This window comes from Thermobia domestica, unplaced genomic scaffold (genome assembly GCF_964235325.1).
Source record: "Thermobia domestica unplaced genomic scaffold, izTheDome1.hap1.1 HAP1_SCAFFOLD_610, whole genome shotgun sequence".
NCBI classification, from domain to species: Eukaryota; Metazoa; Arthropoda; class Insecta; order Zygentoma; family Lepismatidae; genus Thermobia; species Thermobia domestica.
This window is the reverse complement of record NW_027656320.1, coordinates 1-25,845: the sequence shown is the minus strand read 5'-3', so window position 1 is coordinate 25,845 and position 25,845 is coordinate 1. Positions and strand designations below refer to the sequence as shown.

General features: G+C 34.5%; 1 protein-coding gene across 1 annotated transcript in view; it reads left to right on the top strand.

Annotated features, from left to right (window-relative positions):
- The window catches only part of LOC145677109 (uncharacterized), a 63,058-nt gene extending 51,634 nt beyond the window's left edge, over nt 1-11,424 (top strand). The window contains exons 2-3 of the mRNA XM_081747766.1: nt 8,985-9,126; nt 11,165-11,424. Of these exons, the coding sequence (XP_081603892.1) occupies nt 8,991-9,126; nt 11,165-11,424 (396 nt within the window). The 5' untranslated portion in view covers nt 8,985-8,990. The remainder of the gene's footprint in view (nt 1-8,984; nt 9,127-11,164) is intronic.
- The last annotated feature ends 14,421 nt before the right edge of the window (nt 11,425-25,845 follow it).

Sequence of the window (25,845 nt, the reverse complement as noted above, 5' to 3'; positions counted from 1 at the left end):
TGGTTCACCAGGTCAGATTCATGATAGATACACTTGTGGGAAAAAGACTTTTCTGTCTACTGTAATATATCGCAAAACCGAGAATAATTTCTGTCTGGTATGAAGAGGTTATTGAAACGTTTTGGGTGGAAAAAGGACTGTCCGCGTCCGTATCTTAGAGTGTCCGTAAAAGGGAGGGTTTTGTTCCGTAAGATAACATATATTTTTGCCGGGACAAAAAAATCTGTCCGTATTATAGAGGTGTCCGTTACTGAGAGGTGTCCGTTAAGGAAGGTTTCACTGTACTCATTTGCGCTTGTACGTAATGTACAATGCATAGAAAGTGATTTATTTAAGTTGTGAAATATAGCTGAGCGAGCGGCAGCGAGCAAAGAGGGTCAGAAGCCCCGCAGGGCTCGTTTTGTTCCACCTTTCCCCCCATGATAATACCACGTGACATTATGTCACACTCGTCACGTGGTCTAACTTCAAATCTCACTCGCTTCCTTGTGACCAAAATGCATATTTTTTAAGGGTAGCGCTTGAAAAAAAAATATGCCTTATATTCTTACGAAATGTAACCCAAACATAATTATATTTTTATTTTTATCAACACACAAAGTGACAATTTTCTTCTATTACTATAACACAACAGAAGGTTTGGACAATCGCAAAATGCAACCAATCAAAAAGGTGTATTTAGTTCATATTTCTAGGATCGAGCGTAAAAAAAATGTGCGAGCGTAAAAAAAATGTACGAGCAAAAACGGTAAAATATATTGAGAAGCAGATTTTTTGTAATCGATTCAGATTTTTTGCAATCGATAAGCTTCACGTCTTTCGTTAAACTTCTACTCAAACTGGAAGTGGTAAGACTCATCCCTATCCGGTTTATCACCATAGAACAAAAATGGTAACAGCTTTTTTTTTTTTTGGCAATCGATTCATAGTCCCAGTAAAACTTATCATTACCACCTCCAATAATCTATGAAGACCAGAAGTTGTTTTTATTTACTATTACTTCCGGTTTCAATACTGAATTCCATAGAGCAAAAATAATAATAATAAAAAAAAGATATCAGTAAGGTGGAAGATATCAGGATTTAGCGTCGCAAGAATTGATTCAATCCCCTCTGTTAACCCTCTATTCAAGCCGGATGTAGTAGAAATTAACCATTTCCTGTTTCAAAGTTGATCGTCATAGAATAAAAGTGGTAATAGATAGCGACAAGCTATTTTTTAGTAATTGGTTCAATGTCCAAAGAATAGATTCCGTCTCCTCCGTTAACCCTACATTCAAAGAGGAAGTTGTAGAAATTAATTGTTATAGGTTGCAAAGTCGGTCACAGTACAACGAAAACAGTGATAGATAGCGAGGTGCGGTTTTTGCAATCAATTCAAAGTCTTAAGAAAACATAGAACCATCAGCTGCAAGAGTCTACCAAAACCAAAAGTTGTTGAAATTTACTGATATTTCCAGTTTCAATACTTATTGTTATAAAGAAAAACTGCAAGAGATATCCAAATGGGGGTTTTATTGATAGAGATTCTGTGCCCCCAAAAATAAGTTTTGACTTGAATTTTATTTATCTGTTCAAGCCGAAAGTGGTTAAAATTTGCTACTTCCGGTTACGACAGTGATAGCGAATATATCCCGACAAGCAGTTTTTTTTAAATATGGATTCAGTACCAAGAATGTGTTTCAGCTCTGATTTGATTCCCCTGTTGCAACCGGAAGTGATAGACATCAGTTACTACTTCCGGTTTTAATGTAGATGGCTCTATGCTTTCCCCATAGAGCGAAACCAGTAAAGAGATAGCGAGTAATGGGCTTTTGTTATGGATTCAACGCCTGAGCAACAGATTCTATCTTTGATCTTATACGTCTGTTCCAACCAGAGATGGAGTCGATCAGTGGGTCGTGGGTCAAGATTTGTGAATGCGTCAGTGGGTCGTGGGTCAATATTTGTGAGTGGGTCAGTGGGTTGTGAGTCAACAGGACATGACCCTCTGCGACCCACGACCCGCTGTGACCCACTCTGCTCAGTAGATTGTAGTTAGCATCTTCTGAAAACTGGTGAATTTGTCTACGTTTTACTTCCAAGGCCTCCATTACTCTTTCTTTTCCATTTGTTTCTATTTACTTACCTGAGATGAATATATTCAAGTGAAAAAAGAACTTCAGGTACTTTTGGATATTGATATTTGTAATTGTAATAACGGTAATAGGACTGACTACTTTGCTTTCGAGACACAGTAGAATTTTACTTTTCCTTTACGTTGGTCTACTTTATATCTTGATTTGAGACTCAAATTTCATTCTACTTTTCACTGAAAAGTATCTGTAATACAACAAGAAAATAATTATATATGATAATTAAATTGAAATTCATTGTAATATGGCCTGACAAAAAAAAAAAAATACCATTTTATATCGTAAAGTCCATTGGTATTGTAACAGAGGTGTTTGAACGATTGATTATAGAAATTTAAACTCCGATTAGGAATAATTTCACGGACTTATTTTATTACAACAGTAAACACTTTATTCCCTTGAGAGAAGTGCGTAGATCATGGATCAGAGTTGATGACGATAGGTTTGAGTGGATGGTGGGTCAGAGTGGGTCATGGCGGCTGATGAGTCAGAGTGTGGATCATGATGGGTGGTGGGTCGGAGTGGGTTACGTGGATCATGTTGGGTGGTGGCTCAGAATGGGTCTCTGTGGATTCTGGGTCAGGGTTGGTGGTAGGTCGTGGGTCGATATATATCAACCGACGATTTGATAATCTGAACTAAAAAGATTTGAATAAAAAAGAAGCATCATTTAACAATTCTTGAAAAAAGATTTAAATAGAAAAGAAGCATCATTTAACAATTCTTGAAAATTAATACCGTACCAAATGAGTTTTAATTTGTTTGTAATGACTTCCGATCCGCCAAACATAGTACTTCACATAAGAGAGTACTGAAAGTATAAAATTGACGAACGAAACAATTTTCAAAGGTAATCACGAAATGACATCGGTGACGTCACGCTTCACCGCCTACGCGGAAAACTGAAGCCATGCATAACCATCAAATCTATCCTTGGCATCCTAAACGTACCGAAGAGAAATACAGTCATTTGTAAGGCAGAACCATAAGCACTTTTGTTTACAGTGCATATTCTGTGTTTTAAATATGTAAATGTCGTTGTAATAATAAAGAACATACTTTTTTTTTTTTTTTTTTAAGTAAGGTCTTCCAACTCTCGTTTGAAGACCACAGTCTCGCAACTATCAGGTTCTTAGTTAGCGAGTAATTAAGGAGACTGAGCCCCTATATATCACATTTAGCCTCTTGAAATTTTCAGTTGTTTGGTTAGATAAATGTGTTCAAGAAACAAGCAGTCAAGAATATAAGATGAACTGAAGTTAGTCCGCTGCGAAAGTTATCTCGGTCCTCCTCTTGCCTTATTCTGGGTACTGGCCAGTGGTGCTATTCCCAGCCGGTTCGCATCGGTTCGCTAGAACCGGTTGTTAAAATATTTCGAATTTGCTGAACAGTTTGTTATATCCAGACATAACAATACATTTTACCCAGTTATACCCACAAATAGTAAATTTTAGTTTAACTATCTTTGTTTTTAGAAATTCTTATAGCTACAAGGTTAAACATATGGGACCTTATGCAGAGTCGTTCTGATACTGATTAGTGTAATACTGAAGAGTTCGACTAACATATGTTTCCTGCAGTAGTCAGGCCTTTAGCATGACGCTAATCATACATCAAAACGACTGCATAGGGCGGATGATCTCTCAGAACAAGGTAAAAGCGTTTACTTCTTATCTCCAATTCTCACAAGGAACGGACATGAACCTGTCATCCGGACATCTGAATCAAATCTAGTCCTTCGATAACATAACAAAGATATATTCATGCACAAAAAATTAGGTGCTATGGACAAGGGAATAAGTCCCTGGGGCCCATTAACCCTGTTAGTATAAAGAAAATCGTAGACTCGCAGTGAAATAGCTATTGCATCAACACTATTCATTGGAAAGTCATGGTTTATAGTTCATTCTCTTCAGCATAAAACAAGCTTTCCAGAGGTGCTATGTATTGGGGCCCATAACGTACTTGAACAGGAATAATTGGGAGAATGTCGGGAAAATTCCCTCCAGAAATCCCTCCCATCAACTTTGGAGCCCTCTGGAGTGGCACAGAATCCAAATGTATCTCAAATAATAGTATAGGGAATAAGAAATGTATATACCAAGTTTTATATTGATAGACGGAATAAGTATGAGGGGAAAGCGTGTAGTGATGAAAGTTTTTACATTTGAAACGCATATACATATACCATTATCAACAATTGAGGCCTATTCCGGAAGAAGGGCACATAGGCCTATTTGCCCTTTTTTCGGAAATCATTTAAAACGAACCGCCATGTTATACTGTAGGTGGTGTGAAAATTTCATCTCGATATCTTTATTTTTGGCAAACTGGCGATATTGTTTTTGCAAGCCTTTGCACTACTGTTTTGGCGCACAGCTGACTTCAGACCCTAGCAGCGGTAGCTTCTTTCTTATTTGACTGTTTAAAAAGAAACCTTAGCAAGTTTCAGAACTAAGAACAGTAGTATTGTTGTCAGATGCTAGAGGCGGACAAAACAGAAACACTACAATAACAAAATGTTGTTCTTGGTTCGCTAAAGTTCATAAAGTGGAAATAATTTGTTTATATCCTGTGCGTGGATACTCGTTTAGCCAGTGCGACTGCAACTTCGGGTTTGTTCGAAACAAAATAAAAAACTTGGAGCGAGTCGGATCTGCTAAGCCATGGTTAGAAGCCATCGTTACCTGTCGATAGAATCCATCTCTTTTGAACTGACAATGGATAAAGATTTGATTAAGGATTGGGACTCAGCTCTTGATCCTTTCTTTCGTTCCAATCCATCATAAAAAATTTTCAAGCTACATAATTATGTAACATGTAATGATAAAGTACACTGTATCAGGCGTTCTGCTGTGTTCTATTACGTACAGGCCAACATCTTCTTACCTTTCAAAAAGTAATATCGAAGAATTGAGAGATATCGACTCTAAGCCTGTCCTTTTTGTTGGAGTGAGCGAACAGAAATAGAAAGATGTTCCGTCTTTAATGAAGTTCTTGTCAGCTGAAGACAGCAACTGGATTGAACATATATTGAATGAGTATGAACAGGACTAAATCCATAATACATCTATTGCCATGGATAATAGCTTATATTTGCTTTATTTAGAATAAAGACGTTATTGTGATGCATTAATAGTGTGCTATTTCTTCAACCAACAAGGATTTTCGAAAAAAGGGCACATAACATTTTATACAAATATGTTTATAAATATTTAAAATAAAATATTTTTTCATTTAATACCAGCTATTTATTAGGCAAACAGATCATTTATATTAAGAAAACCTGTAACAGGTATTTGCAAGCTCATGTTATTGTTATATATTCTAATAAAATTTTTAAGGCTCTTTTTCTCCATTCACGAAAACGGTCTATGTGCCTTTCTTCTGGAATAGGCCTCAATTGTCGGTCCATTACTGGATTAAGGCCTTTCCAATACTTTTTGACAACCAGCTATCTTGGATAATTCGTTTCCAAAATAATCTTACTGCTACCTAATTTCGTGACACCAGTTGTTAAAATAACCAGTTGTAAACAATAATAACAATATATAACCAGTTGTTAAAAAGTTAGAATAACACCACTGGTACTGGCCTGACAACCGTACATAAGATAGGGGAAAATGGGTTATAGCCGGATAGCTACGATTTGATGACCTCTGGGAGCTAAAGTTGTGCTAATAAAGTGCTATAAAATAATTCATACGCCAAACATATAGTGTGATGTTTACTATTATGATATTTGCTATTATGTTTACTGTAGAGTTCTGTTATTAATTGCTTAATAATGTTATAAATTTTTTAAAAAAAGCACAAATTTCCCGATTTTATCCGATCGGTCGGTGGGGCAAAACTGGGTATACATGTAAATTTTGCGTAAAAATGAAAAACTACATTTTTCATTAAAACATGTATTTGTATTATATTGTACACCACGCCCGTAGGTAAGGAGTGGCCATAGGGGCTTAGATCCCTTGCGACTACTTTTCGCCTTTTGAAACTTCAGTTGTTTGTTGTTATGTAGTAATGAATAGCTCAAGGTGGCACCTCCAAAAATGATCTCAACCTCCTCTGTTCCAGTGTCACAGCTATGGGCCTGGTCTACACAAATAAACATTGATATTTAGTGGTAAAATTTACAAGAGAAATAGTCATACCGCTATTGGGTTACTTCCTACTTTCATGATTCCATGATTGTCGGTCCGACCAGTGTTGGCACATCTGAAAAAGTAGCGAGGTTGTGCTCGAAAAGTAGCGGATTTGAACTATTTGTAGCCCAAACATAAAAATGAATTATTTTGCAGCTATACACTTTTACTAATCACAAGCGTACGATGTATTGGTTGGCAATGGTCAGGTGGCAACCGCAGTTTCGAATTGTTGATGATGGTGGTGAAGGAAACTTTTATACTGTCATGCGCAGTAGAACTGCAGTATGCATTGAATTGGGCAGACTACAATGGGCGACTTTCTAATTTTCGAATTAAACACGTTTGCTTAAGTCAGTTTTGGGGAATCTGAAATACACTTTACAACGTTTATAGTATGCTCTTTCACTGCTATACCTCAATTGTTTAATTCTTTTGCTAAATTCCTTTATCTGGTAGCCATGAATTTCCGAAGCTTTTATTGTAACTCCATTTACTTATTAAGTTAATGTGGATAATACGGTAACACGATTAAATTTGAGAGGCCTTATGCAGAGTCATTTTGACGTGTGATTAGTGTCATACTAAAGAGTTTGACTAACATATGTTTCCTGCAGTAGTCAGGCCTTTAGCATGACGCTAATCATGCATCAAAATGACTCTGCATAAGGCGGGGGATGTTCACGTTTACACAGCTCTGTGCAAAACGCGGTCAGTGGTACTGCAACAGCATAAACTCAACAAAAGTCTAGTGTTGTCGGATCTGATGATTGAAAAATGCTATACCAAGAATTGAACAAGTATTGAACACAGTGGTCGAAGTGAGACGGTATGCGGTGGTATGCCTTACCACCTCTAGTTTTTCAATGATGAAGGCATACCGCCTCTGGTTTTTCAGTGATCAAGACATGCCGTCACGGGAGAGTAGATGCTAAATACCTTTAATAAATCCATTTTTATACACAGCAATTGACGAATATTTTTGCACATAAAAAAAATTATTTCTTATGTAGAAATAATTTCTAAGTTGACAACACCGACGTTCTTATTATCTTTTTCCTACTTTTTTGTTTTGAAAATGGGGTGTCTTCAAAGAAGTTCGTCTAGTTTATATTTTGATGTGCCACACTGAATTGATTCTTTCGTATATATGTGTGTATGTGTGTCTTCTTGTCTTAATTCATATAAATGTCTTGTTTTGAGCATGAGCGGATTTAGGAGTTGTCTATTGTGGGGGCGATTCTTCCGGAGGTTTGGAATACCTCTCAGTCGAGTAGGGGGTCCGGGGAGCTTTCCCGCAGGAAATTGTTAATATAGAAACTCGGGTTTGAGCATTTTCGTGAACAATTGTCTATAATAGAACATAAAGGTATATTTATAATTTCTTTTTCTTTTTTCTTTTCTTTCTTTTTTTTATTTTTTTTTTTTTTTTAGAAAATTGTTGGCGAGGGAAGAAAGTCTCTTCATGTCTCCCTTCCTCAGTTACTGGAGAAGCTCTTCGATAGATTTGAGTCAATATGTAAATAGAAATGCAATCTTTTAGGCAATATACCCTCACTCGCTATGTCGAGTCAAAATGGTAATAAAACATACCGCCTTTTTTTTCCAATGTGAACACTGATTGAACTTAGTTTCAATAAAAACTATTGTTTATTGTGAATTGAATACTCAACAAACAGAACTTTTACCGCTTTATGCAGAGTCGTTTTGACATATGATTAGTGTCATACTAAAGGCTGACTACTGCAGGAAACATGTTAGTCGAATGTTAGTCGAACTCTTTAGTATGTCATTAATCACACGTCAAAACAACTCTGCATAAGGCCCTTATTGTCTTATATAAAAACTAGCAGCGTTCACCCCGCTTCGCTGCGGTCACCCCGGAACGCAATAAACTTTGTTACTTAGATAATTTTTACTTTTTCGCTTTCAAGTGATATGATAAAAACCATAGTAGATTGCACTAATGTTAACATTATATCGCCTGTCATTTATGTTAACCCGCCGAGTGACACGGTCATGCGGGTTGCATATAAATACGTTTATTTTTACCTATGATGAACTAACAAAGGATTTGTACGTTATGGACACTTGAATGGTCAATTATCTCAAGACACTGGTAATTAAAAATTAAAGTGATATGATAAAAACCATCTAGGGTCCAAATCCTAATAACCCCCCAAAAATGAAAGAAATTGGTTCAGCCGTATTAGCGTGATGAGGGAACAAAGGATTTGTGCGTTCTGATTTTATATATAAAAATAAAAAAGTAGCGAATTTTTAAGAGTTATAACTTGCAGATAATTAAAAGTAGCCCAAAAGTAACGTGTTACCCAATTTGAAATTTTGATAGCGAGGGCACTTAAAAATCGCCCAATCCGCTACTTGTAGCCCAATCTGGCAACAGTGGGTCCGACTTCCGTTTGTAATTTCTAGATATCTTCAAATCAGAAAAGAAGTAGTGTGAACGTAAGTACATATTTCTTGAGCCCTTGGACATACGGGAACTTGATTTATGGAACCTTTTGCTTCAGATAATTCGAATCGGTATTCAGATGGATGAAATTAACATGATGAATACGGTGCAGTGGAAAGGAATACCGGAAAGAGGGCGCCAAATATTGTTTCACTAACATGCAAGGATATGTGGAAGTTTTTTGATATAATCTTAATATTGTTATTCTCTCTACTATTTATTACAGATCAAAATGGCCAGAGGTTTTGTACTCCTATTTCCACTGATTGCAGTTGTTGGATTGGCAGATGACAAAGTGACTTTCAAAGACAGCAGCGACGAGCCAGCGGACGTCAACGAAAGGTTCGGATTACTAGCCAGTCAACTAGGTTAGTACAAGAAATATTACCAAAAAATGCCCCTTTCCTTCACGAGTAGGAAACTTGTTCTAAAATACAGTACTAGTAATTGTTTGATAGTAATCAATAAGTCGGTTGGATTGGAGTATAGTGTCCTTTCCAAGCACTGAGGCTATATGAACATTCACCTGAAATCGAATCCGGGTATCCCGCGCTCAAGTCGCGTCCCCTAACCAGGCCGGTAGCCAGCCCAAAAAAATGTAGGAGGGAAGCGATCCAATTATATTATAGTTCATCGCCATATTATAGTTCGTTTGCAAGCCTGTGGTGAAAATTTTTAGGGGGTCCAGCAAAAATTTAGGGGGGCCTAGACCTCTCTGGATACAGGCCTGCCTCTAACTATATAACTAGGAGGCGCTCTGATAATAATCAGTGTTATTAAGAACTTATCTTTGAACTCCGTTCAGTTTATGGAAACGAAAGTAAGAAACTAGTTATTTTCTGCTTGAATGAACTTGGAATAGCCTATCTATAATTCGTCGGTGAAAGGGTGGAATGGCGTAACTCGTAAAATCGTGATTTGAAATGAAATTAAATGTTTCAGTTTTACGTCCCACAGTTATGTCGGCTGGGCTAAAGGAGACGGTGATGATGAGTAGTGAATGAAATGGTAGAATGAAGAAAGTGGGAGGAACGGGAGAACCTCGAGAAAACACACACGGTGCTTGTCCACCACGAAACTTACTTGGCGCTAGCTGGGATCAAACCTAGGACCGCATGCACCAGAGGTGAACGCTTTACCACTGAGCCACTGCGAACCCTTTATCGTGATTTGAGTTATGACCATTTATCCTTATTGTGTCGGTGGGTTTTCTCAGGGTACTCCCGTTTCCTTCCACATCTTTATTCCACCAGCTCTTCAATCATCATTCACTTTCCGTGGTACGCTAAACTGAAAGATTTTTTTCAAGTTACACAAACATATTCACGTCAATTTTACACAAGTTACACAAACATATTCATGTCAATTTTACACAAGTTACACAAATATATTCACGTCAATTTTACACAAGTTACACAAACATATTCACGTCAATTTTACACAAGTTACACAAACATATTCATGTCAATTTTACACAAGTTACACAAACATATTCACGTCAATTTTACACAAGTTACATAAACATATTCATGTCAATTTTACACAAGTTACACAAACATATTCATGTCAATTTTACACGTTACACAAACATATTCACGTCAATTTTACACAAGTTACACAAACATATTCATGTCAATTTTAATGTTGTAAGTCAAATCACCTCTCTCGTCTGTCTACTGAACATTTAACTCAATTCTTGTATTTGAATACTACATTCATAAATCATGTTTTGGTCGTATTAGTTTAAGATCACATGTAGAGTGCTAAAACAAATGGTCAAAAAATACCAGCATGAATTGCCTGATTGTTGTCAAATACAAGAACTCAATTCTCGAACAATAGTTAACACCTGTTCCATTTAGTTAGTTATCACAGTTTTGATATGAAAACTAGTCTTGTCTTTGTCACAAACAAGTTTCTTATTATTGAAGGTGGAAACAAGTTTTTTTTTTTCTTAAAAAGTAACAGATATAAAAGGAAAATCAAAAAATAAAAATAAAGGAGCTAGTTGTAATGGAATTGCAAACTGATGTTTTAAGATTGACTCTCGACATTGAATTCTATGAAAAACGATTAACATTTTTCGTCTGCAGGTGTGTGTGCATTGTCTTTCAGTAATATAATACATTATTATTTAAAGAAAAAAACATACAACGAGATTGTATTTATAGTGCTTAACCTTTTCTGAGTGCGAGTGCTCCTTCCCTCCCTTCGTTTTCATGATGGGTTAGCATACTTAAAATCGTGGCTCTTAAGATTTGTTCTTTCTGAAAAAGGGGCGGTACGGGGCGGGGCTGAGCCTACACATTGTATTCATGGAAAGTCGCTTACAGTTGATGGATGTTTTGTTAAATGTTTGTGAATTAATATTTGAAAATTGATGTATATATATATTTTTCGTTGTAGGACTCCCACCAGTCCCAGGTAGTGGATCATCCGAGTCCAGCGAAAATAGACAACCTTTTCCTCCCCCTCCTCCTCCGGGTCCTGGTTCAAGACCTCCTCCGCCACCACCTGGAGATAACAGACAACCTGGCAATACTGGACGCTGCAGCTGTGTCCCTTCACAGTTTTGTAGTCCACGACAACCTAACGACGGATCTGGTAACATTGACATTCGAATAGTTTCTAAGGTAATTATTTCCATGGTAAATAAAATAAAATAAAATAAAATAAAATGTTTTCTTTTTAATATAAAGTGCACCAATTACGACACAATACTGATTCTGTACCAATAAATGATTAACAAGCTGTATCAACTTAGCTCACAAGGGACATCACCCAATTGTCCGGCTCCGATTTCAATGAAATTTTCCTAGCTGATAGAGGACATATATGTATTATTTGTGATGACAGAAATTTTTGCCATGGTGCATGTTTTCTATTTTTTATAATTTTTAAGAGTTGTGATGTGGTTATTAGGGATTACTGCAGAAGTCCCTTACTAACCTTTGTAAACGTAGCGTTAATGAAAGAACAACTATGTAGATACATATAAGGCCTAGGGGGAAGTTGTATGGTAGGTATGACCTTGACGGTAGCCATCTTGAAATCCGCCATTTTGAATTAGGGTCAAGTTTTTAAAATAGGAATAGGGTAATATGATACATAATTTCGGGCTAGAATTTAATGAGGAAGACAATGGTGAAGTTAGTTTTAAGATAGGTCTATTTGAGGTCTTCAAAATTAAGAAAGATTGCTGGATGCTTATTCCTACACTATTCACGAACTGACAAATCGCAACTCTTAAAAAATGTAATAAATTTAGAAAACACGAGCCATGTCAACAACTGCAAAATGCCAGTTGGAATCTTAAAACATGCCGTGAAAATTAGGAGTGTTGCCAATTTGAAAGATCGAATAATGGACGTTTGGTGCACATTAAAAGCAGTCCTAAATTCACACTGGTTAATTATAGAACAAAAATAAGCATACCATTGGCTTTTTGGGAAAATTTTCTATTAAAATGAGGTGTCACATTCTATGGTTTTCATTTCTCAAACTTTACTTTAATTCAAAATGGCGGATTTCAAGATGGCTCCCATCAAGGATACCCTTATCGTATCACTTCCCTTTAGGCATAATATGTATTACCGAAGCTTTTATCCACTTATTATCATTAATACGCGGGTTAGAAGCGGAGGTAAGGGACTTTCGCACGTAGTAAGTGAACAATTAAATGCCTGTAACTTTTCCCCAAATAGGTGTATCTCAAAACTAACTTCACCATTGTCTTCCTGATTAAATTTTAGCCCGAAATTATGTATCATATTACCCTATTCCTATTTTAAAAACTTGACCTTAATTCAAAATGGCGGATTTCAAGATGGCTGCCGTCAAGGTCATACCTACCATACAACTTCCCCCTAGGCCTTATATGTATCTACATAGTTGTTCTTTCATTAACGCTACGTTTACAAAGGTTAGTAAGGGACTTCTGCAGTAATCTCTAATAACCACATCACAACTCTTAAAAATTATAAAAAATAGAAAACATGCACCACGGCAAAAATTTCTGTCATCACAAATAATACATATATGTCCTCTATCAGCTAGAAAAATTTCATTGAAATCAGAGCCGGACAATTGGGTGATGTCCCTTGTCAGTTTATTCCAAGTAGAAACCTCTTTTGACCTCATAATTTTGCAGGATCCAGTAAGTCATAGAATGATTTCTGGAAATTGTGGACTGTAATAGTATTCAAGGTCTTTGTTACTGATTTCTGGATCGTGGATACATCATCCAAAAAGCAACCCTTGAGTGGTACTTTTAATTTCTTTGAAAAGAAAGTAATCATAGGAGGACAGGGTTGGTGAATATGCAAGATGTGGTAACTCACGAACATTTTTGAGGCCAAAACCTCACGATTAATCACTACAGTTTCTTCTCTTCCATTAAGGAAAGGGATAGAAAACGTGGACACAGTTTCTGCTCCTTTAAATACTTCGTTATTACTTGGCGAACAGTCTTCTTTTTCACACGCATGAGATTATTTTGAGACATGCATTTTGGTCGTTCAAAATCATCTCCCAGACTTTGTCAATCATATCAGTAGTTTGCTTGGACCTGGGCACTCATTTTCTATAAATTCCGTGTCCTCACTGAACCCGCCAACGAGATAGGCAGTTGTTCACCATAAGCCTTTTTCAACACAGGGGCGCACCTGTGCAAGAATCCACTGGGGCGAAAGCCGTACATTTTTTCAATAAAATTATACTTGTTTAGCAGAAAAATTGTAGTTTACCATAAATATTTGATCTTATAGGCCTACTTCATTTCTGTAAGACAATCTAGTCGTATTACTTTTCCTGAGAATATAAATGGTCGAATACTTAACAATTACTCATCGTCTTTTCGGCTGTAGAATAACACCAGTTCAATACTACACATATGTAGTGTCTTGTAGTATTGGAGCCCCTCCCCCTAAAATTTGGACCTCCTCAATAAAAATTTCTGGGCGCGCACCTGGTTACAATTATCCCTAAGAGCGCACAGAAATCGATAATCACTTTTTGTTTCTTTGTTGAAACAGTGCCGAGTTATGACAACACTGATCTGTATTTAGCCGCGTCACTCGCCATACACTGGCGACCGGCCGAGTTGCCTGTTTCTTCACTTGTTCCTAAGGTCACACGCAAGATTGACCGGTATGAAAAATTTCAGTATACCAAAACTAACTTTGTAACAAACAAACAATAAAGAATCAGGCTCGTTTCTCAATTGCCACACTGTGCATAAGCAAGTACAATACGACTTGCTAATATTATCTGCCATTTCGTAAGTTGCTTTGTTTCGGTGGTCTAAATTTCTGATATTGATGAGTGGCGTATTTTAGTTGCATGTCAAAGGAGTTCTAGTTTCTAAATGGTAAATCTATTGCCTCCTCAAACAACTTGATTCATATATATTACTGGATACCGGTATATGTCGGCATTATTTTACATTTACTTTTATGCAAATACGTTTCCTTACCTGTTTAACTTACCTTATTCTTAAAATTGTACTTCTTAATGAGAAACGACCTTAACTTGTCGTTTTGTGGGATACGAATAATTTGTGGGAACATAATACGAATAACGATCAAACAATATATCTATTTCGTGACAAGATTGTTACTTTAAAATAGTTCACACACATAAATAAACATTTGGTAGGAGGGAAGATAAACGGGCCCTCGGATTTTCGGTTCAAAATTGATCACAACCTCTTCCCTAGGTCCCAAATAGTGTTTCCTGAAAATTTCAGACCGCGGAAACTTCAAAAAGGTGCCCAAAATTACTATAGAATTTACCAGATATGGGCAGGGAAGATAAACGGGCCCTCGGATTTTCGGTTCAAAATTGATCACAACGTCTTCCTTAGGTCCCAAATAGTGTTTCCTGAAAATTTCAGACCGCGGAAACTTCAGAAAGGTGTCCAAATTTACTATAGAATTTACCAGATATGGGCAGGGAAGATAAACGGGCCCTCGGATTTTCGTTTCAAAATTGATCACAACGTCTTCCTTAGGTCCCAAATAGTGTTTCCTGAAAATTTCAGACCGCGGAAACTTCAGGAAGATGTCCAAAATTACTATAGAATTTACCAGATATGGGCAGGGAAGATAAACGGGCCCTCGGATTTTCGGTTCAAAATTGGTCACAACGTCTTCCTTAGGTCCCAAATAGTGTTTCCTGAAAATTTCAGACCGCGGAAACTTCAGAAAGGTGTCCAAATTTACTATAGAATTTACCAGATATGGGTAGGGAAGATAAACGGGCCCTCGGATTTTCGGTTCAAAATTGATCACAACGTCTTCCTTAGGTCCCAAATAGTGTTTCCTGAAAATTTCAGACCGCGGAAGCTTCAGAAAGGTGCCCAAAATTACTATAGAATTTACCAGATATGGGCAGGGAAGATAAACGGGACTTCGGATTTTCGGTTATTTTTTGGTTGCGTGGGAACTCAATTCATTTTCGGTCTTGTCGCGCCAGGGTCTATCTGACCAACTTTTCTTTTTTATTCCTTTTTCCTCATAGACAAAGAATAAATCGTCTGTCCAACAAGAAGGAAACAAACGTACTGCAATTAGCTTTAGGTTTTTCACTTTTTTGTGTATAACAAACAATATAATAAAGATTACTTTTGTTGAAACTACATGGTACTGTACTGTATAACATTATGGAATCTCTAAGTCGTTACAATATATCTATTTCATGACGAGTGCGTTCAGTAAGCAATCTGATCTTTTTCTTTCTTTTTTTTTTTTAAGTTTCCGCGGTCTGCAATTTTCAGGAAACTCCATTTGAGACCTAAGGAAGACGTTGTGTCAGTTTTGATTCAAAAATCCCTGGGTCAGTTTATCTACCCTGCCCATATCAGGTAAATTCTGTAGTAATTCTGGGCATCTTTTTGAAGTTTCCGCGAGTAGAGTAATCTGTAAACGTCTCCATTTTTGACCTTGAAAGTACTTACACTTTTTGGTACACTATGTACATACTGTCGTTGAAGTAATGAATATTGTAATTACTCTAAGTACTCTCATTGAAGTACAAAGGTTCAATTGTAATTAAATTATTACGGCTTTTTTTTTACCGGTACTTTAGGAACAATTACTGACATGTAATTATACTGTACCGGACTGTAGTTTCATTATTTTGCTTACGTAATAACGACCTACATATTTTTTGTTCACTTTTTTTTATATGCGTTCCTTTGTAGAGCATGTTAAAGTGACAGGATGAATTATTTTTTTGATAAAGGTTTAAATATGAAATTGAACGAAACGGTCGGCTGTGCTTGTACTTCATGTTGATTAATTATTTTTTGTGTATTTTGTAACATTTTGAATGTTTAAACGAGCTTGCCCATCTTTGAATGTGGTCTTTATAAAGTGATAAGCTGAATGCATTTGTAACGAGGGTGTGACATTAGATTGATTGAATCGGCAGACTTTGTAGTGCTTTGAATTATAGCGACAAATTTAAACAAAACAACATTAGTTACTGAAAATAAATTATTTTGGGTTTAAATGAGAAAATAATGTTAATTTAGTTTTGGGTAGGGTGGACATTTTAATATAAAGGAAGTAATTAATAATGTAAAGAATTCACGCATGGTTCTTGAAGTGTATAATTAATGTCAACCGTTTGATTTTGAAAGACTTTTTTGAAACGGAAACGCAATCCTTTAAAGATTAATTGTTTGGGGAAACAACAGGCAAACAAAACTGCAACCCGGCAGGTTTAGGACGCGACAGGAAAATTAATTCAGAACGACAAGGGTTCTTTAAGAAAAGAGACCGCCATTTGTTTTAACATAAGTGCCCGCAGGGGAGGTTGGGCGACACAGAGGATGTAATATATGAGTTATGGAGAGTGAGAAGGATCTAGAATTTGGTAGAACTTTCTGGATTTATTTTTGTTGGTATACAAACTTTGATGCAAATCAAGTGGTTACATTTGAAGAAATAAAAGCACGATGCATTTGAGTTGGTGAATTGTATTCTATAGAAGTTAACAGAGAAGAAGAATTTATCTGTAAGTACTGGCTTTGTTTTTTTTTTTTTTTGTTTTATGTTTATGTTTTCTTTTTTTCGTATGAGAAGGGACATTGGAAATGAAATACACGCAAAACATTTGTAATTGTTGGGAGTATAAGGGGGATGGAAATGTTTGTTTTTATCGGGAATTGATTGCGGATTTTCCGGCATCGAAAACCATATGACTCGATGTACTTATATGTAATTATAAATTAACTAAGGTGTAGTGTAATGTAATATGGAGGCTACAGGGATTTAATATTGGTCATTGCACTTGGATTTGAACCAGGGCCCTCCCACGTGGAAAACCGTACGCTAAATTTTTTTTGTTCGATGGAGTTTTTTACTTATATGGCACTAAAATTGAACACAATCTGTGACTTGCCGGGAATCGAATTATGATCTTCCGCGCCGAAAGCCAAAGACGATAAACAAATAGCAAGGAATTTTGGATTGTTTGGACCTCTCCGTTAGGACGAGGCGTAGTTATTATTTTACATATTAAAAGAATAGTTGTATAGACACACAAACGGACACATTTTATAATAAATATGCGATTATTTTTTTGTTCATAGGACCATAGCATATCTTCAAAATATAAGAAGTTAGTGTTACATGAAAAGACCATTAAATGATGTGTGAAACTGATTACTTATGTAATATGGTATTAATTTTTATTATTTTTGTGTGTGGTATTAACATTTACAGTAGGGGAAAGGAACTGGGTAGCCTACACCTGCTTTGAATTTTGCTTATTTTTATCTTTAGTACTATTGAACTGAACATAAGTTTGAATTTTGGTGACAAATAATACTTTTATAATTGTTAGCATATGTCAGTGGTTCCCAACCTTTTTCATTTTGAGGCGCATCTGGAAAAAATGTTGTTTGTAAAATGCAGGAGCTGAATAAAAGCTTGGTATGTGATACTTTTGTAATAATTTTATGAGAAAATTTAATTTTTTTCTTATTGTTCCTTGATGGTACAAATAATCGTATTTGATTTGAAGTTTAGCGTCCCTTTTTAGCACCATAGTTATGTGGGACATGGACCTACTGATTAACGTTGAATTAGAATCCTTGAGCTTCAGCAGGGAATTCAATCCCCACGCCAAAGGCGCGTACGCTAACCACGTAGCCACAAAGAAGATTTATTCGTGTTTGAAACAGTTACGTGAACTAAAATACGGTATATAGTTAATTTCTTTTGGTAAGCTTCGTGTTTTATATTAGATATTCACCTCGTGATTTACAGCGGTCCTAAACTAATAGATAGGAGTTTTGTGTTGTAAATGAGAGGAGAGTATTTGAAAATGTTATTTAGCTCAAAGTCGCGTCTCAGTTTCATTAATTGAATGTTGGACAAGCGCCTTTTGTAGGTATAGAGCATATGGTTTTTTACTTTAACGTTTTAGGCTTACATTTTCTTGCTATGAAAGATGGGAAACTAGTTTAAAAAAGTAAAACGATTATTATGGTTTATATGAAAAAAGCACTGTGAATCAAACTTGGACCTACGTGTACGAAAAGCGCCCTGCTAGCCATTAAATTATCGGAATATATTAGACAGTATGGAGAACAAGAATTAGTACCAAGAATGTAATTTTACGTGCGTATGTGACATACACGCTGGGACGTTTTTATACTAACATTATCAGTGAGATTATTTTGTTTTGCTAATATTATATATCTAGGGTTTAGGGTAAAGTAGACGGATAAAAGCGAATACTTATAAGTAATGTATGAAGGGAAGAAATAATAGTGGTAGAGGGAAACAGACATAATGTTTCTTTGGATGAAAGGAAGACATTTCGTATGAGACATAACCATACTATTTTATTGAGGCATTAGGTCATAGATTTTTTAGATCAAGAATTTTTAGATGGGGATAATGTAAAAGTAATTAAAACATGATACGATATTAGTTAACGAAAAATCTTCTTTATTGAAATTCTGTGTATGAAATTAGTACACAGTACTAATACTGCGTACTGCAGTGTGCTAAAATGAACCGAGAATAATAAGCTGTCTAATATTAATCACGTTGATTGCATGGTTTAAAGACACTTTTTAAATATAGAAAACATATTTGTTTCTCGCCGAGCGACTTTGTATGAGAAGTGACTAGTAAGAGGAGATATATATGTAATAACAGGTAGTGTACGTTAGGGACAACTTGTAGTCATCTAATCAAGGTAGGTAGCGACACTTGTTGTTACGGAATATAAGAGATAAACGTTTATTCGGCAGTGCAGGTAACGGCATCTAATAGTGTGATTAATGTACTTATTATTGGAATTAGCCTTATATAATGATTATAGTATTTAAGTTTATGACAAGATTTATTGGCTTTGAAATTTTGTAGGTCCGCAAATTTCCTGTACACTAGCGCCATGTTTGCCGTCAGATACGAGGCAGCTCAGATAATAACAACAATTGGCTTAACCGACCTATTAGGAATTACCGTGACTGAGTTACTGAGACGCCTTGCTGTTACAATAAGGATAGTAGTTTTAATTCGGTAACAATATCTACTGTATAAAAACAAGCAAATGAAAAGTGGCTTGTTTTAAGATAGCACTGGATAAAGCATACCCTTTAACTGGCCTACACACCGTCTGCATGATGTAACTAGCTCTATTAAGAGTTAGGATGGGTTGCATTTTAGATATAATGAAAGCTTTACGCAGTATACTTGACATTTATGCTACGTAAAAATAACGTATTTTTAAATAATGTTTCATAAGTTTCTTTTTTGGAAGTTTGTGATTTCTGTGACAAAAAAATTTGCATTAGGAAGTGTGCTGCAATCTATTTTGTATTTATATAATTATTACTATAATTATATTTGCTATACTTCAAACAAAATTGAGACTTAGCCCTAATAAATGACTGCTTAATATTTTTAACAAAACATATTGCATTCAAATTGTTTTGTTTGAAATATAATTGTGTTCTTATATTTGATATTGAGGAATTTCCGGCTATACTATGATCGTAAGACTTCTAAGAAGGAAGTGAAGAATAGCAAGCGAAACGAAAATGGCCCTAACTGTGTGTAGATCAGCAATTCACAACTTTTAATGCAAGTTGGCTACTAGTATGTAACTGACAGATTGTTAGATTCTTGCAGATGCTCGCTTGCTGCTAACTTAGAGATCAGATAACTTTTTAAAGTTTCGCAAGTCTAGTGCAAGTGAAGCGCAAACTTATGCTATGTAGGATGTTACATACTCTGCAATGAAGCAGAAACGGAACTGGTGGGTTACATACCTAGATGGATGAGAAGATGGACGAGAAATAACATACATTGGATTTTCTAGAGATAAGAAGCGATGTACATAGAAGACAATCGAATACAAAATGTATAGATATAACCTGCCGTTTAGCAGAAACTGTACAAATGGAAAAGATCAGCTGATGGAAACATGTAGAAGAAAATGATGGAGACCTTCGTTCAGGAGATGATTGATATCATTTGAATACATATGAAAGTTACACTTTTATATTTAAGCTGAACGTTACAATTTTTTCTACAGCGACAGGAAAATGATCTAGCAGTTGGCAACACTGAAAAAACGTTAGAAGCACAGACGGTGGATGATTTAAATTATTTATTTTTACGTCCTAATAGTTTTTTAGTTTCACATACATTAATTGTATTTTCGTTTCTTTATTATAAACATGAACATGCAAAGCATTTTGTTTATACAGTTAGTTTTAATTATTTGATATTGTACTGATTGGTATATTATTTCAATTACTAGAAGATAGTTGAAAAGTTTTGTGTAGCTAGACGACTATGGAAACCTTAGAGTATTGTGATATGAGCATGTTTTAAGTTACAGAAGAAGGGTGAAACAGAATCATGATGAAAAGTTGTAAAAGGAGAATGTGTAAGGAAATAAGAGATTTGTGAATTTAGAGAGACAATTGAAATCATATTTAGTTATTAAACTAAAATATTTGATAAAGATTTTTAAAATTTTCTATAATTTTATTTGACATATCCAGTTAAAAATGCGCACGCTATTCACAGGTAATGTAGTAAGACACATATTTGAAGACATTTAGTGGTATTTTGATACATTTTTAAAGATATGCCTGAATATTATTTTTAACGATATATAAATGTTTTGACTATATAGCTGAAAAGTAATCATACTGATATGCATTTTGGCTATATGTTTTGTTTTCCAAGGTCCTAATACGTGATATAAGCTATTCAACATTTTATGAACTTATTTTGTTCATCCACTACTAAATTACATCCATCAGTTGCACATTTAAATCAGTAAATTTTTAACTTATGAACCAACTAGTTATTACTGTGAAGACTACGTTACATCATAATAAATTATAATTGAGCAAATCAATTATTTCTAAGTCTTTAGCAGTGGAGGTTTAGATGTTAACTATCTCAATTGTTCAAAATTGGATTCCAATTGTAAGTGCACTTGTTATGATTACTTTTTGATATTTTAGTTTCATATTTAAGTATAAAGTTTGTTTGTTTATTATCTATATAAGTAAATGTTTGTATTCATACTATTTAAAAGTTCCTATAATACATTTTCAATGAAAGGAAAATTTTCTGCATCTTAGTTTATCCGAAGAAACAATATGTAGTGTATTCCCCTGCAAGAGAAATGTTTCTGAAATTCAGTTTAACAGAAAAAGTTGGTAACAAGATATGTTAATAAAAATTTTTAGTGCAAAAAGTTAATGTTAACGTTGTAACAATAAACATTCTGCATTCTAGTTTATCAGAATCGTTAAAAACAATATGTGGTGTAATTGTCTGCAAGAAAAGTTTCTGAAATACATTTTAACAAAAAGTTTGTAACAAAATATGTTAGTAAAATTTTTTAGTGCAAAATTTATCTGTATAGTGTTGTAACAATAAACATTCTGCATTTTAGTTTATCCGAAGAAACAATATGTGGTGTAATTTTCTGCAAGAAAAGTTTTCTGGAACTTCGTTTAACAAAAGAGTTAGTAACATAATGTTAGTAAAACACTTTTAGTGCAAAAGTTAATGTTTAATGTTCTAACAATAAACATTCTGCATTCTAGTTTATCAGTAACGTTAGAAACAATATGTAGTGTAATTGTCTGCAAGAAAAGTTTTCTGGAACTTCGTTTAACAAAACAGGTAGTAACATAATGTTAGTAAAACACTTTAATGCAAAAGTTAATGTTTAATGTTGTAACAATAAAAAAATTCTGCATTCTAGTATATAAGACTCATGCCAGAATAAGGGTTTTCGCTTTGCTCTCAAGACAGAAAAAGAAGAAACTCGTATCCACGAAGTGAAATTTGGCGAGTAGCAACTCGAGAATGCAGAATTTTTTTATTGTTACAACATTAAACATTAACTTTTGCATTAAAGTGTTTTACTAACATTATGTTACTACCTGTTTTGTTAAACGAAGTTCCAGAAAACTTTTCTTGCAGACAATTACACTACATATTGTTTCTAACGTTACTGATAAACTAGAATGCAGAATGTTTATTGTTAGAACATTAAACATTAACTTTTGCACTAAAAGTGTTTTACTAACATTATGTTACTAACTCTTTTGTTAAACGAAGTTCCAGAAAACTTTTCTTGCAGAAAATTACACCACATATTGTTTCTTCGGATAAACTAAAATGCAGAATGTTTATTGTTACAACACTATACAGATAAATTTTGCACTAAAAAATTTTACTAACATATTTTGTTACAAACTTTTTGTTAAAATGTATTTCAGAAACTTTTCTTGCAGACAATTACACCACATATTGTTTCTAACGATTCTGATAAACTAGAATGCAGAATGTTTATTGTTACAACGTTAACATTAACTTTTTGCACTAAAAATTTTTATTAACATATCTTGTTACCAACTTTTTCTGTTAAACTGAATTTCAGAAACATTTCTCTTGCAGGGGAATACACTACATATTGTTTCTTCGGATAAACTAAGATGCAGAAAATTTTCCTTTCATTGAAAATGTATTATAGGAACTTTTAAATAGTATGAATACAAACATTTACTTATATAGATAATAAACAAACAAACTTTATACTTAAATATGAAACTAAAATATCAAAAAGTAATCATAACAAGTGCACTTACAATTGGAATCCAATTTTGAACAATTGAGATAGTTAACATCTAAACCTCCACTGCTAAAGACTTAGAAATAATTGATTTGCTCAATTATAATTTATTATGATGTAACGTAGTCTTCACAGTAATAACTAGTTGGTTCATAAGTTAAAAATTTACTGATTTAAATGTGCAACTGATGGATGTAATTTAGTAGTGGATGAACAAAATAAGTTCATAAAATGTTGAATAGCTTATATCACGTATTAGGACCTTGAAAACAAAACATATAGCCAAAATGCATATCAGTATGATTACTTTTCAGCTATATAGTCAAAACATTTATATATCGTTAAAAATAATATTCAGGCATATCTTTAAAAATGTATCAAAATACCACTAAATGTCTTCAAATATGTGTCTAACTACATTACTTGTGAATAGCGTGCGCATTTTTAACTGGATATGTCAAATAAAATTATAGAAAATTTTAAAAATCTTTATCAAATATTTTAGTTTAATAACTAAATATGATTTCAATTGTCTCTCTAAATTCACAAATCTCTTATTTCCTTACACATTCTCCTTTTACAACTTTTCATCATGATTCTGTTTCACCCTTCTTCTGTAACTTAAAACATGCTCATATCACAATACTCTAAGGTTTCCATAGTCGTCTAGCTACACAAAACTTTTCAACTATCTTCTAGTAATTGAAATAATATACCAATCAGTACAATATCAAATAATTAAAACTAACTGTATAAACAAAATGCTTTGCATGTTCATGTTTATAATAAAGAAACGAAAATACAATTAATGTATGTGAAACTAAAAAACTATTAGGACGTAAAAATAAATAATTTAAATCATCCACCGTCTGTGCTTCTAACGTTTTTTCAGTGTTGCCAACTGCTAGATCATTTTCCTGTCGCTGTAGAAAAAATTGTAACGTTCAGCTTAAATATAAAAGTGTAACTTTCATATGTATTCAAATGATATCAATCATCTCCTGAACGAAGGTCTCCATCATTTTCTTCTACATGTTTCCATCAGCTGATCTTTTCCATTTGTACAGTTTCTGCTAAACGGCAGGTTATATCTATACATTTTGTATTCGATTGTCTTCTATGTACATCGCTTCTTATCTCTAGAAAATCCAATGTATGTTATTTCTCGTCCATCTTCTCATCCATCTAGGTATGTAACCCACCAGTTCCGTTTCTGCTTCATTGCAGAGTATGTAACATCCTACATAGCATAAGTTTGCGCTTCACTTGCACTAGACTTGCGAAACTTTAAAAAGTTATCTGATCTCTAAGTTAGCAGCAAGCGAGCATCTGCAAGAATCTAACAATCTGTCAGTTACATACTAGTAGCCAACTTGCATTAAAAGTTGTGAATTGCTGATCTACACACAGTTAGGGCCATTTTCGTTTCGCTTGCTATTCTTCACTTCCTTCTTAGAAGTCTTACGATCATAGTATAGCCGGAAATTCCTCAATATCAAATATAAGAACACAATTATATTTCAAACAAAACAATTTGAATGCAATATGTTTTGTTAAAAATATTAAGCAGTCATTTATTAGGGCTAAGTCTCAATTTTGTTTGAAGTATAGCAAATATAATTATAGTAATAATTATATAAATACAAAATAGATTGCAGCACACTTCCTAATGCAAATTTTTTTGTCACAGAAATCACAAACTTCCAAAAAAGAAACTTATGAAACATTATTTAAAAATACGTTATTTTTACGTAGCATAAATGTCAAGTATACTGCGTAAAGCTTTCATTATATCTAAAATGCAACCCATCCTAACTCTTAATAGAGCTAGTTACATCATGCAGACGGTGTGTAGGCCAGTTAAAGGGTATGCTTTATCCAGTGCTATCTTAAAACAAGCCACTTTTCATTTGCTTGTTTTTATACAGTAGATATTGTTACCGAATTAAAACTACTATCCTTATTGTAACAGCAAGGCGTCTCAGTAACTCAGTCACGGTAATTCCTAATAGGTCGGTTAAGCCAATTGTTGTTATTATCTGAGCTGCCTCGTATCTGACGGCAAACATGGCGCTAGTGTACAGGAAATTTGCGGACCTACAAAATTTCAAAGCCAATAAATCTTGTCATAAACTTAAATACTATAATCATTATATAAGGCTAATTCCAATAATAAGTACATTAATCACACTATTAGATGCCGTTACCTGCACTGCCGAATAAACGTTTATCTCTTATATTCCGTAACAACAAGTGTCGCTACCTACCTTGATTAGATGACTACAAGTTGTCCCTAACGTACACTACCTGTTATTACATATATATCTCCTCTTACTAGTCACTTCTCATACAAAGTCGCTCGGCGAGAAACAAATATGTTTTCTATATTTAAAAAGTGTCTTTAAACCATGCAATCAACGTGATTAATATTAGACAGCTTATTATTCTCGGTTCATTTTAGCACACTGCAGTACGCAGTATTAGTACTGTGTACTAATTTCATACACAGAATTTCAATAAAGAAGATTTTTCGTTAACTAATATCGTATCATGTTTTAATTACTTTTACATTATCCCCATCTAAAAATTCTTGATCTAAAAAATCTATGACCTAATGCCTCAATAAAATAGTATGGTTATGTCTCATACGAAATGTCTTCCTTTCATCCAAAGAAACATTATGTCTGTTTCCCTCTACCACTATTATTTCTTCCCTTCATACATTACTTATAAGTATTCGCTTTTATCCGTCTACTTTACCCTAAACCCTAGATATATAATATTAGCAAAACAAAATAATCTCACTGATAATGTTAGTATAAAAACGTCCCAGCGTGTATGTCACATACGCACGTAAAATTACATTCTTGGTACTAATTCTTGTTCTCCATACTGTCTAATATATTCCGATAATTTAATGGCTAGCAGGGCGCTTTTCGTACACGTAGGTCCAAGTT